Source organism: Astyanax mexicanus, chromosome 2 (genome assembly GCF_023375975.1).
Source record: "Astyanax mexicanus isolate ESR-SI-001 chromosome 2, AstMex3_surface, whole genome shotgun sequence".
NCBI lineage: Eukaryota > Metazoa > Chordata > Actinopteri > Characiformes > Acestrorhamphidae > Astyanax > Astyanax mexicanus.
The window spans coordinates 67615820-67629556 of record NC_064409.1 but is presented as its reverse complement, the minus strand read 5'-3'; the positions used below and the strand labels follow the sequence as shown (position 1 = coordinate 67629556).

Below are 13737 nucleotides of genomic sequence, written 5' to 3'. Positions count from 1 at the left end.
TTCTTTTTTGCTTCTTTTCTTCCATCTTCCTTTCTTCCTTCCTTCCCTCCATTGCTTGCTTTTATTTTCCTTTTATTCATCTTTCCTTCCTCCCTTCCCTTTCTTTTATCCTTCTTTCCTTGTTTCCTTACTTCTTTGATTCCTTCTTGTATCTTACTTTATTTTATCTATCCTTTCTTCCTTCCCTCCACTTTTTGCTTTTATCTTCCTTTTATAGTACTTTCCTTCTTTTTTCTTCCTTTCTTTTATTCCTCTTTCCTTGCTTATTTCTTCCTTGCTTCAATCTTCCTTTATCTTACTTTCTTTGCTTTTTACTTCCTTGCTTCTTTAATAATTGTATCCTTTCTTCCTTACTTTCCTCTTGGCTCTGTTGATTCTTTCTCCCATTATTTCTTCAATTCTTTCTTCCTTCCTTCTTTCTATATTTTTCCTTTTTTTTCTTCATACTGCTTTCTTTTACTCTTAAACAAATGTTTTGGCAAGTTGCCATGGTAATAAATCAGTTCTAACTTGGTGGTCTTGTTGACGGATATGTATATGTATATATATTTGTGTGTGTGTGTGTGTGTGTGTGTGTGTGTGTGTGTGTGTGTGTGTGTGTGTGTGTGTTTTGAATCTTTAAATCACAGTTTTATAGAAATGAGCCGTAATGCTGTTTAAATAAGACATGTCCTTGGAACCCGTGAGCGGATTAATTCAGCACTGCATTAACTGTGAATTATCAAACTTGTGTTTTTCTACATTAATCACTGTGGCAGAAATGGATATTCAGTGGGCTGTGATTGGACGGCTCCTGCACGGTCTGATTGTGGGATCTGAGCTGAATGTATTTGGCATTCATCACAGTGACTGGGCCACAAAATACATTAAAGGTCCAGTACGTGCCAGAGAGGTGATATAGGGGACCCATTTATGTGCCACGCTGAGCCAAAGAGGTGATAGAGGGGACCCATTTCAGTGTGACACGCTGCCAGAGTTATAATAGAGTGAGATAGCACCGCCCACTAAAATATGCACACAGACACACACACACACACACACACTAATATGGATGAGTATGCACACACACACACACTCACATACACACACACACACACTAATATGGATGAGTATGCACACACACACACAACACATTCACAAATTTCATACATATCCATATGTTCTCATGCAAAGGACTGCACACACACTCACACAGTCAGTCCCCCTCTCTCACTCTCACTCTCTCTCTCTCTCTCTCTCTCTCTCTCTCACACACACACACACACACACACACACTCCCAAGAGTCTGAATGTTTGTCCATCATTCAGAGTGAGTCATTTGGAGGCTGCTGTGTGCCAAATGTGATGGTGCACCCAGAGAGGAGCTTAATGGAATTGTGAGTTACAGAGTTTGAATGAACCATCTGCTACACACACACAAACACACACACACACACACACACACACACACACACAGGAACACAAATCTGCACTCACAGAAATTCCAATTTCTTAGAGCGAGAGAGAGAGAGAAAGCAAGAAATACATGGAGAGAGAGATCACAGCACGTTTTTCTCTTATTAAGCTGTTTAATTAGGTTTCAGGTGTTTAATAATGCAGAGGGATTCAGACAGAAGGCTCTGTAATTGCTAAACACACACACACACACTCACCAGCACGGCTCACTGCCACTGTAAATCTGGCCTTTAGTTTAGGCTTTTAATTCCCTGTTTTAATTGCTTTGTGTGCTCTGCAGCCATGCAGAAGAAGCCAGTGGTGACAGAGGTGCGGACCCCCACTGACACCTGGAGCGGCCTGGGCTTCTCCAAGTCGATGCCGGCTGAGGCAGTAAAGGAGCTGCGCAGTGTCAGCCGCCGCTGCTACAGATCCTACCTCAATAATCAACAGGTACACACACCCACACACACTTCTTTTAATACAGAATGTGAGAATGAGGGGTCACACACATCTCCCACCTACATGTTTGTACCAAAATAACTCATGTGCATTATATACATAGCATAATAGCAAGAAAACACTCAGTGAACCCTTTATAATTATCTGGATTATTAATAAAAATGTGGTCTGGTCATTATCTAAGTGAATTAAACACTATGTTTGATACACCTTTGAATTCATTGATCCTCTCGGGGTCTCCAGGCTCTGAAGCAGCAAAGCAGCCCCAAATTATGATGCTCCCACCACCATGCTTCACAGTTGGTGTGCAATGTTTTTTTTGTCTCCAAGAAAATTTGTAGAACATCCATGTGGTTTTGGGCTAACTTGAATTGTCCTAGCTTTTCTAGCTTTTCCAGTGTGTAATGTCTTCTATAGGACTTTTGCAACCTTGGGTTCTTTCTAACCTCTTTTAGGATTACTCATTGTGTCCAAAAGGATCTTAACATCTCTAGACAAATTAATGATTAATTATTTGTTAATTAGTACATCCAAAAAACTGAACTTGGAGGCGTAAAAAGATTGCTTTAAAAAAATAATTTCAGCCCTAGTTGTAATAGTTTACCTTAGCCTTCATGGTGGAAATCATATCATCATACTTTTTTTTCATCATTTTCTTTAGTATTTAAAGATGATGTCCGTAAGTTTTGGGATTTAGGGCCCTCTCTGGTGAGAATGGCTAATTGCACCGAGCAAGCGGAAGAATCTTTTTCAACTAGGCGGGTTTGATGCGGTCTCCTTTCAGAGCAGAAGAATCTGATTCCAGGTTATGTTCAGTCAGAGAGTGAGAGAGAGAGTGCACTCAATCAGAAACTTTACTTCAGCTTCACGCTTTGTTTTTACTATGAGTGAATGAGCTACTGAGCTCTGAGTTTCCCCTTCTGAAGTCTCCATTGCTCCACCAGCTGTTCAATAAAACTGATCCTTTAGAGGCTGTACATGTGACGTAAGTACATAAAGACGAGTGACGTGGCCAGAAGAACTCCCGCAAAAAGCGACCAGACACCCCAATTTTTAGAATGAATATATTGTATTAGGGCTTACCAGGGATGTTGGACGTTCCAGCACACTGGTACTATTAAACACAATATTGCTTCTGCTTTCAGTCTATTTTCTATTATTAAATCATGCAGTTAATCAATTAAAGTCAAAATAATCAGAATACACTGAAATCAACTGAACAACAGAAGATCTTCTATAAATTCAAGCCATTTTTTTCCAGTAAACATGAATAAAAACAATCACACACACCCACACACATCACCGTCCCCTGCTGCACTTAGTCTCTCAGAAACAAATGATCATCCCTGACTCCTCCTTATTATCTATTAACCTTAAGCAGCGTCAGGGCCGTGTGTCTCCTGGCCTGCGGAGAGCAGCTGCAGCTAAAGCAGTGGCAGCCCCAACACAGTTACATTACCATCCACTTCAGTGAGGTTAAAGGAGCGCTCTCCTCTGAGGATTTGTTTCAGTGTTTGAGGCCACGGCTCTCCACCTGGAGAGGGATTGCACAGTGTGAAAGTGGTTAGTGCTAATGACCTGAATATTGTGAGGGAATACGCAAGCACCCGCTCGCTCACACACACTCACTCACTCACGCACACACACACACCTTCACAGTCAGAGCCACACACACAATAATAATAAATGAAATGCAAAATGTGATTATTGTCATGCAGTGCAGCAAAGCTGTCTGAGTAGCTCCGAACTCCAATTACTCAGCTATCGCTTCTCAGAGAGAGCGTGCGGCATAGAGAGAGAGAAAGAGAGAGAGAGAGGGAGGGAAAGAAAAAGCAATGTGAAAATCATATTACTGTCACATTTATTCCACCGTTCCTCCCATCCCTGCCTGGCGTCCATCGTCTTTAGTAAAGCTCGCTGCAGCGTGATATTGGTGGGAGTTATTTAAAGAGATTTCCCCCCTTTAGTAGGTTAGTGAATACATTACAATAAATACAAATGGACCACAGTCTATTGGTATTAGAGTGGGTCATTAGGATGTGAATGCTTGTGCCTATCGAGCTCCGTGCCAAATTGCGCTGGTAGGGCATTAGATATGGTGCTTTTCCGTTGTTGTAGTGAATAGGTTTAGTGCATTACGGGCCTAAATGGCCCTGGTGCTTCTGGAGCATCAGATGAACTGCTTTTGATGAGTAATGCCACATTTCAGCAGGCAATAACACACTGAATTTGATCTGCGCGTGTTTCTATGTTTCTATGTGTGTGTGTGTGGATGTGTATCTCTTTAGTCATGGGGCTCTCAGACCAGTAAGGACAGAGCATCTGGTAATGGGAGCGAGTCTGAGAACTGGAGAGAGAGACGAGGCTCTGCATCTTCAGCGTCAGCATCATCCTCCTCATCGTCTTCACCCACATCCTGCTCCTTATCCTCATCCACAGGCATGACTGCGTTCAGCTCCTCTAAAACAGGTGTGTACCGCACAATTGCTGGTGTTGTGGCGAATTCAGCACCCCCGCCAGGAAAACACCCCCTCTCCAGAGCGTGCACGCATGTCATCTTGGCTTTATCTTTACTAAGAAAATGGACACACCTATGGAGATACCTTTTTCTAATCTGCGCTGACTCATAAGAAATAATGACAAATAATCATGTCACTTGTAGCCTCTCCCGAAAGGGGGGGCTTTTCCAGGTGGTGGGGTGCTGAATTTGGCACCCCTGCCATAAAAAGCACCCCCTCTCAGCAGCGCATGGAGATAATTGCTGTAACTTTACTTTAACTTTAGAAGTACGCTCTTGAGAGGGGGTGCTTTTTCTGGCAGGGGTGCTGAATTTGGCACAACAGGTCTGTTAGTACATGAAGTTTTACATCAAGCAATGGCTTGAGAACGTCCACATCTGTATAAATTGTGAGTTTATTTTGTGAGTAAGGGTTGAATGCTGGCCAGCATGCTCAGCAAGGGAAGATGTTGTAAATTATAATCATTTAATCATTCAATTGGTTATGTAACATTTTGCGGCTTAATATATGTAACCAATGCTTTTGCCAAAGAACCCCTGAAAAAGTAAAATTCAGTCAAGCTTTTTATTTGGTTTTCCTCATAGTTTAATTTTAACTTAATGAGTACAGTTCACTCTCATTATACTGTGAAATATTGCTACTATAAAACTACAAAAAACACAGTTACTATTGGAAAATTACAGATTTCAAACTAAATCAGTTAAACCCACTTCAACAGTAAGTCATGCTCAGTATATTGGTTTAAATGTGATCATTATGTATGTAGTCTGCAATGCATTATTATGTCTAATGTTGCAAAAAAAAATGCGTCCACCCTTTCACTATTCACAGTGATAGCACAGTGATTTCTGATAATAGAACTGGAAATAAAGGCAACATTATCTTGTTAGAATATGAATGATAAACTTAAATAGGGGTGTTACATTTCTATTTTAACTGACTTGTAGCCTGATTGCCTTCCTTTTGTCGAGCCCTAATTCAGATATCTCCTTCTGTCTCGCTCTCTCAGTCTCTGTAAAACACTCAGACACTGTGAGAGTGTGAGAGCTTGGCCTTGACTGTGTTTTCTCTCTGGAGGGGTCTTGCTGATGTAACTGGCGCCATTACCCACCATTCTTTCTACACTGTGCTTTTACAGCCATGCTGTCTGGGCTACAAACCCAAACACAAACTCAACACAGAGCGTACTTTCTTTTGTTTCACTCTCAGATTGCTTCAACCCTTACACAATCAGAAAAACAAAACAAAAAAAGCAGTGAAAGTTACATTTACTTTAACTTTTTTTTTTATTGCAGACAGTATACAATAATAAACAATTTACCTCTTTGTAATGTTGCCATTCCTTCTTAGAGCATTTAATAGGTTTTGGCACTAAAGATACCAAGTGATGAAGTGGTTCAAGTGTTATTTTTTTGTCCCAAAAGCACAGGGTCATCATTAGCCCTATCTGGACAGGATTAGTTTCTCAGGGGGAAGTCTATAAAAATATTTTACACTTCTACTCAGTGATAAAACTCTTGCATCTGGACTGCAGTTGAAAAAACAGGAGGAACAGTGAGTTTTTTTAGCTTTCTCAATCACGTTACATTGCGTTCAGTAGCTCCTCCATTTCCACTCGCTGTTGTGTTTATGTGGGTCTCCCCAAAGTGTAATTATGGTGCGTGGCAGTGGACAAATAGCTATTTTATTAAACACGAGGAGACGAAACTCAGAAATGTGCATCAGGACGAGACTAAAATTATCGGAGGATTAGAAGTTCAGCGAAAAACCGTAGATAATTCAGCCTGTAATTTTCTCAGAGGACGTCTCAGAAAAACATATACATGGTCGTTCCTGACGGAAATCAAATCACAGAGGACCCCCATAAAAGAGAAAATGACCTCAGAACCCCCTGAGAAAATAATCCCGTCAGGATAGGGCTATTGTTGTAACGCCAGGTAGTAAGGAGTGACGCGAGCCGAGTTAAAAGTATAAACAGGTTTATTAGCAGGTAGGCTAACAGACACTGCTAACAGGATAGCCAGGCAAACAGTGATCTCACCAATAACCGAAGACGTTGTCAAAAATACAGTCCGAGTTCGAAACCGAGAAACAGTCCAACCATACATCAAATCCAGAAAGGGCAAAACAAAGACATAAACCGATAATCCAGATTCAAGATTCAAGATTCAAGATTTTTATTGTCACGTCACAGAGTACATGTGAGTGAAAAACTTGGGTGCAGATTCCCACCAATGCGCAAAGAATAATATTTACAAGAGAGTAATAAAATAATAAAAAATATATAAAAATAGGACATACAGATAACTTACAGTATAAACACTATTTACAATACACTTAATTACAATAAATCCGAAAACAGGGTCGTAACCAGAAGGCAAAAACAATACACAAGAAAACGCTTAGTATGCAACATGAGTCGACAATACCTCACGGTGTTTGTTTACAAACGGATGCCTTAAATACGGGATCTAGATAAGAATGAACCGGAAGTAATTCAGAACACCTGGTGAATCAGAGCGTCGGAGCATAACGTGATTGGGTGAAGGTGAAAGGTTATTATTGACGTCGTAATCAGAGGAATTCTGGGAAACGGAGTCCGGTAGTGTGGAAGGAGAACAAGGCTGCGTGACAATTGTTACATTTTTCCTTTAAAAATTGTCCACATATTCTCTATTGGAGCAGGTCAAGACTACAAGTAGACTAGTCCAGTATCTATACCATATTTTCCCACAGACATACATTTGTAATGTCTTTGTGTAGCATGTGGTTTTGCATTGTCTTTTTTAATAAAATATTCTATTCTAGTCTTCAAGCCCAGAGAAGTTGTCTCGCTTCTGAACATGATTAACATAAGGTTTCTCTTTTGATGCAGTGTAATCTGAGGCATTTGATATCACAGGTGTTCAGCTTTGACTGCTGCCCTTGCCCTTTGCACACTGAATATCCTCCTGATTCCTTCAATCATTGTATGATATTATGCAGTTTAGGTAGAAAAATGTGCAAATCATTTCCAGTCTTTCTTTGAGGATCATTTTAACAACTTTGTCATGCAACTGGATATCCATAACCCATCTTTGCTCCTCAAAGATCCTTCTCAGCATTTAATGGACACTGCTTTTTTTATTTTACTAAATAATGACTTCATTTCTAGCCCTGCATTGCCCACAACTCAATGTAGCCTAATGCCTACTTTATGACCTCCGTGAAAAGCCTGTTGGATAGTGGATGATTAGTGTACTGTATTTCTAAGGTGAAGGTTAGATTAGATGTTTTATGTTTGGGTTAAATGTTGCTGATTGGATCAGAAATGGTCACAGCAACCTCCCTGTTATGTGGAGGAGGTTACTAATGTCATGTAGTTACAGGTGAATGAGTGGGAGAGTAGAGTATAGAGGATGAGACTGGATCACATTTTTAACTCCTGTTATAGATACAGGATTTATCATATTCCTCTTTTATGTTACTTTGTATAAAAGCTAGGAATTAAGTGAATACGTTGCCCTTATTTCTCTTAACCAGTAGAATCAGACTGAAACAGAGTCTATCAATCATAAAAGGAACTGTCTGTGACTTACAGATGTATACTTTTAAGGTCAGCTTGGCCAAATGTCCTGGAATAATCTATTCCTCATTATCTCCGTCACAGAGAATGAGAAGTAACGCCGGCTCAGTTTAGCAGATGCAGACACATCAATGTCTACAGTGAGTGCATGTCATGCAGGCTGTATTAAACCTCCTGACTTTGTCATTTGATAAGCAAAGTTCATTTTCTCCAGCACTGGAAGTCAAAGTCAGTCAGAGTCTCGGTATTCAGAGCTTAGCGTCTCATGCTGAGAGCAGTGTCGTTCAATCCCTCTCACTCATCCTCAAGCTTAGAAAGCATTTCCCTCGGCTTCCGCTGCCAATGTCTATACGTCCAAACGCTCTGAGAGCCAGATTGAAACAAAGCTAAAGCTTGTAATTTAATGAGGCTGTGTTCTCCATGCTGTATATGCTCGAGCAACGTTCAGCTGAGACGTCTGTGTCTCTTTTTTCTCTCCAGAACATCTTTAGTTTAAGGTAGATTGCAGTTCTATAAGATTGCAATTGAATAGTTAGTTTCCAGACAAGAAATGAAGTAAATAAAGATAGCTTAAGAGCTGATGCAGGTAAAACCCACCTTACCTAGGGTAGCCTAGCGTAGCCTAGCCTAGCTTTGTTATTAGACCTGTAACAAAGAATGAAGATGGTAGTATCTTGATCCTCGGTGTCTATTTTGTTTTTTAAGCAATAGAACACTCGAGGTGATAATTATTTGCGATAACACATGAGTGTTCTATCCTTAATTGTTCTATTGCTTTTAAAAATGTTAATAAATCAAATAACCTCATTAAATTTATAATAAATATGCTTTAATACAGACTGTGCCTTCCGCCAAAAAGTAGTTTCAACTACAAACACCACAAACGTTAGCTTAAAATTAAAATTAGGAATAAGCGAAGAAAGCAAAGGGAAAGTTAAAGTGTTTGGTAAAAGTTAGGACAGTAAAATAACGCTGAAACCCTCCATTTCTGCCAGTTTGCTGTTTGCTGGGTAGTGTTGGTTGGCTACCTGCACCTGCAGGACTGTGGTTAGGTTAGCGTAGCTTGCATTAGCTTAACATTAACTTATTTAGCTCAGCCTATCCTTGCTGGTTACTGTTCCGGCTATCAGACTGCAGCCTGATGGATTAACTGATGGATTGATGAGCCAGCGCTGCGGGCTGCAGACAAGCGTGCCTTGGCTGAGCTCTAGCCTGTGCTAAGCTAATGCTGCTGCTGCTGGAGGTGATTATACAAAAAGGTCTTGTGTGTATATGCTGTCACCCTGCAACGCGTCCGCGGAGTGATACAGATTTAGTGTGAGAAGGCTGTTCTGTTATCACAAATATTAGCACGTTAGGAACACTTCTCAATCAGATTGTAAGATCAGAACTAACTGTTGTATAAATATGGTTAGCTAGCTAGAGGGATTATAGTACGACTGCAACAAGATAAAACAGTAGGCTACTCAAATATAGATGTACTGTATATGTTATCTGCTAAGCTAAGCAGTATATTACTAGGCCCTGTATAGTAGTAACTTCAGCTCTGTGGGTTTTTTTTGTCTGGTATAACAGTTTTGGCTTAGGCTCACACAGCTTGCGGTGCATAAAGCTAGGTTTGCTAACTACAGATAAAGTTCACATGAGCCAGTTTATTATGTGCAAACAATAAAAAACTCCCAACATATTCATTAGTCGATTAACTTGCAGAGTATGACACATCATTGCTTGCCATGATAGAAGTTACTGAACTCGTCTTGCACTGGATTGTGAAGATTCAGCCTCCACAACTTGACAACCCGAGTGAGCTTCGCATCTGGGAGTGAAAGTCCTGAAAGGAACTTGTCTTGTTTACTTGTTTACATTTTGGGTCTTGACCTTTTAACCTCTGACTTTGCAGCTGATGGATATGGATACAGTAGCTACTATGAAGGAATGTCCAAGCCTCTGACTGGCAGATCTCCAAGCCCCTCCCCTCAGCCCCAGGATGATCTGCTGGAGTTACTGATACAGCTGGGGCTGGAGAAATATAACACACTGTTCCAGGAACAGGAGGTATGTAATCTCTCTTTCTGTTTTTCTCTTTTGCTGAGGTTTATTTGGGTTAGCGCCATAAAAGAAGCACTTGTGTTTCCCTAAAGATGATTCATCTAAAAACTTCTGTATCTTCTTTTATTAGAATAATCAAATACCTCATATTCAGAGCCAATTATTTAACCCTCAGTTTAGGCATTTTTAAAATCTTTCATGATAATCTCTCAGAAGCTCTGACTCTTTTTTTTTTTCTTTCTCTCTTGCTCGCTCTCAGATTGATTATCAAACGTTCTTCACTCTCTCTGAAGAAGACCTGAAGGAAGTGGGTGTGTCCACGTTCGGAGCCAGGAGGAAGATGCTGCTGGCTATTTCTGGTGAGCATTTGGCAGAGCAGCTTGAGCTTTTTATAGGAGAACAGAAGGCGTCTGAACTGCTGGGTGTAATCAAACTCAATCACACCTCAGCTATGATGCTTTTCTGCAGCAAATTTCAGCAAAATGCTTCTCTAATGCCCTTCAGGTGGTCTTTTGTACACAAAAGTGATGTATGAGTAATTAAGCTTTTTATGAGTGAATGTGAAAATAATATACAAGTGATCACAATACCACATAAAAATTATGTGTTTATTGAATTATGTGCCCATCACAGTTTTACATTCATAAATTAGACCTCAGTGAAGCTGGCCCCTCATATTATTAGAAATGAAATAAAAATATGTCCATTGGTTAGTGCTGCGTTTGTGCTGGTTTTACATTAGCTATAGCTCCACATTATCTCTCTGTACTGGCCACTGTGGCACCGCAATAATTGGCATCTCTGTGGTGCTGCTCATTAGAGGCATGGACCCGTTTTTCTCTGTAAAACTTGTGACAACTTTTGTTGTAAAAAGTGCTATAGAAATAAAATTGAATTGAATTGAAGAAAGCTATAAATATAAGATACGTTAGATTTGTTGTCCTGTTAGTGTCCCTCATATCACTTCTAGGGTTAACTGACTGTCATATGCAATGAGTGTCCAGATCATCACTCCAGTTGTCAGTCAGAGCAGTTAATGATCTCTCACCAAGAGGAGCACTACCCAAAAGTAGCATGTAGAATCATGGATGTGTTTTGTGCGTAACATGCAATAAACCAATCAGCGTTTCATAGCTGCCAACAGCTAAGTGCTATGGGATTGGGCACTGCAGTGACTCGATGTGTAGACATGCGTGAACAGAGCTGTAGGTGCATTTTGTGGCTGCGTCTGTTGCCAAGATAGCAATGCACTGCCAAGCTAGCAATAAACGTCTAACGGCTGACGTCTGCCTAGATTATTTTTAGTCAATCTGTGTCTGTATCTGGATTTTTTTTGTTGCCAAGGTAGCAGTACTATAGCAATTTACCTAAACACACCTCATTTCAAGACCATCGTGCCCAATGGTGTAGATATTGTGTATTCACAAGCACCATTTCTATTTAAACAAGGTAAGCGCAAGGCATGTAAATTGACTGTTGGTGTTGGAGTGTAAGATAGCCATGAGCATTACAATGAGCCTTGCACAGGGTGTAAGATAGGGTCCCCCAGTGTCTAGTCAGTCTACACTAGGGCTGTGAATCTTTGGGAATCCCACAATTCGATTCAGAATCGATTCTTGGGGTCACGATTTGATTTTTTTAAAAATTATTTTAAATCAGTTGGATTTCTTTTTCTTCATTCTACATACTTTAGCGGCGCAACCACAAACACCGTAACACGACACTATACACCCCTCTGTGGCCTAATCGGGAGAGGCAGTAGGACCAAAAACTTTCCCTGTCCTGTTACTGCTGTCTCTCACCTCCACTCACCTACTGTCGCGCGGAGCTTTTTAACTGTCTCGCAAAGCTTTTTAACTGTACCGCGGAGCTTTTTAACTGTCTCGCGGAGCTTTTTAACTGTACCGCGGAGCTTTTTAACTGTCTTGCGGAGCTCAGCTACTGTCACGCAGAGCTTTTTAACTGTCTCACAGAGCTTTTTAACTGTACCGCGGAGCTTTTTAACTGTACCGCAGAGCTTTTTAACTGTCTCGCGGAGCTTTTTAACTGTACCGCGGAGCTTTTTAACTGTCTCGCGGAGCTTTTTAACTGTACCGCAGAGCTTTTTAACTGTCTCGCGGAGCTTTTTAACTGTCTCGTGGAGCTCCGCAAGACAGTTAAAGAGCTCCGCGGTACAGTTAAAGAGCTCCACAGTACAGTTAAAAAGCTCCGCGCAACAGTAGCTGCACCCGCAAAAAAAAAACTATTTTTTGAAAATGAGAATTGATTCTGAATCGTTCAATGTTAGAATTGAACGATTCAAACTCAAATAGATTTTTTCCTGCACCCCTAGTCCACACCTGTAATCATTTACGCTTCTGCCTAAGACATAGCTGCAGTAATATGAGGTAGATTATTTTTTTGTCGATGAATGTAATATAATTACCATGAAATCTTCAATCTGCCTTTTGATCTGCGCTTCTGTTGAGTATAAACCCACACAGCCCCACAAGTGGCTTTGTAAAATGTTGTGCTTCAGTCTCGCTCATTCACTCTCTTTGTCTTCCTTTTCCAGATTTGAATAAAACTAAGATGAAACTCTCCGATGCCCCTGTGGTTAAGTCAGGCTACCTCGAGGGAGGGGCCAGTGGTCGCCTCCCGCGAATCATGGACGAGGACGTGGCTGCCAAAAGTAACCGCTGGTGAAAAGGGACACTCAGTATACTTTTGTAGTCCACATTATCTTCAGTACACTTCTGGCAAGTGGAGGTGTCCCTCAGGGTCCAGTAATAAGACAAAAAAGCGAATAAAGGAACGGCGTTTTATCGTTAATTACGGAGGAACTAGCGAGTGGACAGCTGTGATATGACTCTCAGAGGAAGCGCGAAAAGATATCTGACCTTCACTCAGAACAGAGTGTACTTCTACTGCCAATAATTAATATGCAAACCCTTATGTCCGTCCCTTTCCTCATACTCTCTCTCTCTCTTTCTCTCTCTCGTCCTCTTATTCTCTCTCTTTTTATCTTTTTCCCTTTCTATGCAAACCTCTGTGTGCAGTACCATGGCATGCTGTGCAAACATGAGAATGTGTTGTGAAAATCATTAAACATTTGTGATAAATTTGCCTCTTCATTCAAGACGCAAAACAAAACAATCACACACACACACACACACATTGCTCTGTTTGATCAGAAATCCTTGTTAAACAGAAACGCAGGCTTGTCTGTTTATTCAGTGTTTGTTAAACACGGCCGGTTCTAGTTCACTGAAGCGCTGATATAAAAAATCAAGACTCCTAAATGGTTCTTGGTTTAGATATACAGTCCAAAGGGAAAAGCTTTAGTTTAAATCTTCCTCTACACACTTCACACTCTCTTAGTCTAAATCTATTCTTTAAAGCTCTGGTTCTCAAATAAGTCCTTAGGGTCCCCTTTGGTGGTCTTTGTTTTTGCTTTAGCATAGCCTCCAACATAAGATGTGGAGAAAAAGCCAGACTGGGAGGGAGCAGTCAAGGTTTATTTAAAAAAACATCCCCAAGAATTGTCAAAATACAGGAATTTAGCAAAAAGAGGGTCAATCATTTAATGATGTTGGATGATCACAACCTCACCTTGTCCCCAACTCCCAAACTCTTCCTAAAAGTATTATCTGGAGCACCATCATCCCAGAGAACACAGATCCACACTGCTTCACAACTACTCCACAATACTGGGGAGCTCTATACCAT

The 13737-nt window shown here is 40.7% G+C and overlaps 1 protein-coding gene across 2 annotated transcripts in view; it reads left to right on the top strand.

Annotated features, from left to right (window-relative positions):
* bicc2 (bicaudal C homolog 2) overlaps window positions 1–13130 on the top strand; it is a 39310-nt gene extending 26180 nt beyond the window's left edge. For both annotated transcript variants that reach the window (XM_022665579.2, XM_022665577.2), the window contains exons 15-19: window positions 1736–1887; window positions 4185–4365; window positions 9881–10035; window positions 10289–10388; window positions 12584–13130. In XM_022665579.2, the coding sequence (XP_022521300.1) occupies window positions 1736–1887; window positions 4185–4365; window positions 9881–10035; window positions 10289–10388; window positions 12584–12714 (719 nt within the window). In that variant the 3' untranslated portion in view covers window positions 12715–13130. The remainder of the gene's footprint in view (window positions 1–1735; window positions 1888–4184; window positions 4366–9880; window positions 10036–10288; window positions 10389–12583) is intronic.
* The last annotated feature ends 607 nt before the right edge of the window (window positions 13131–13737 follow it).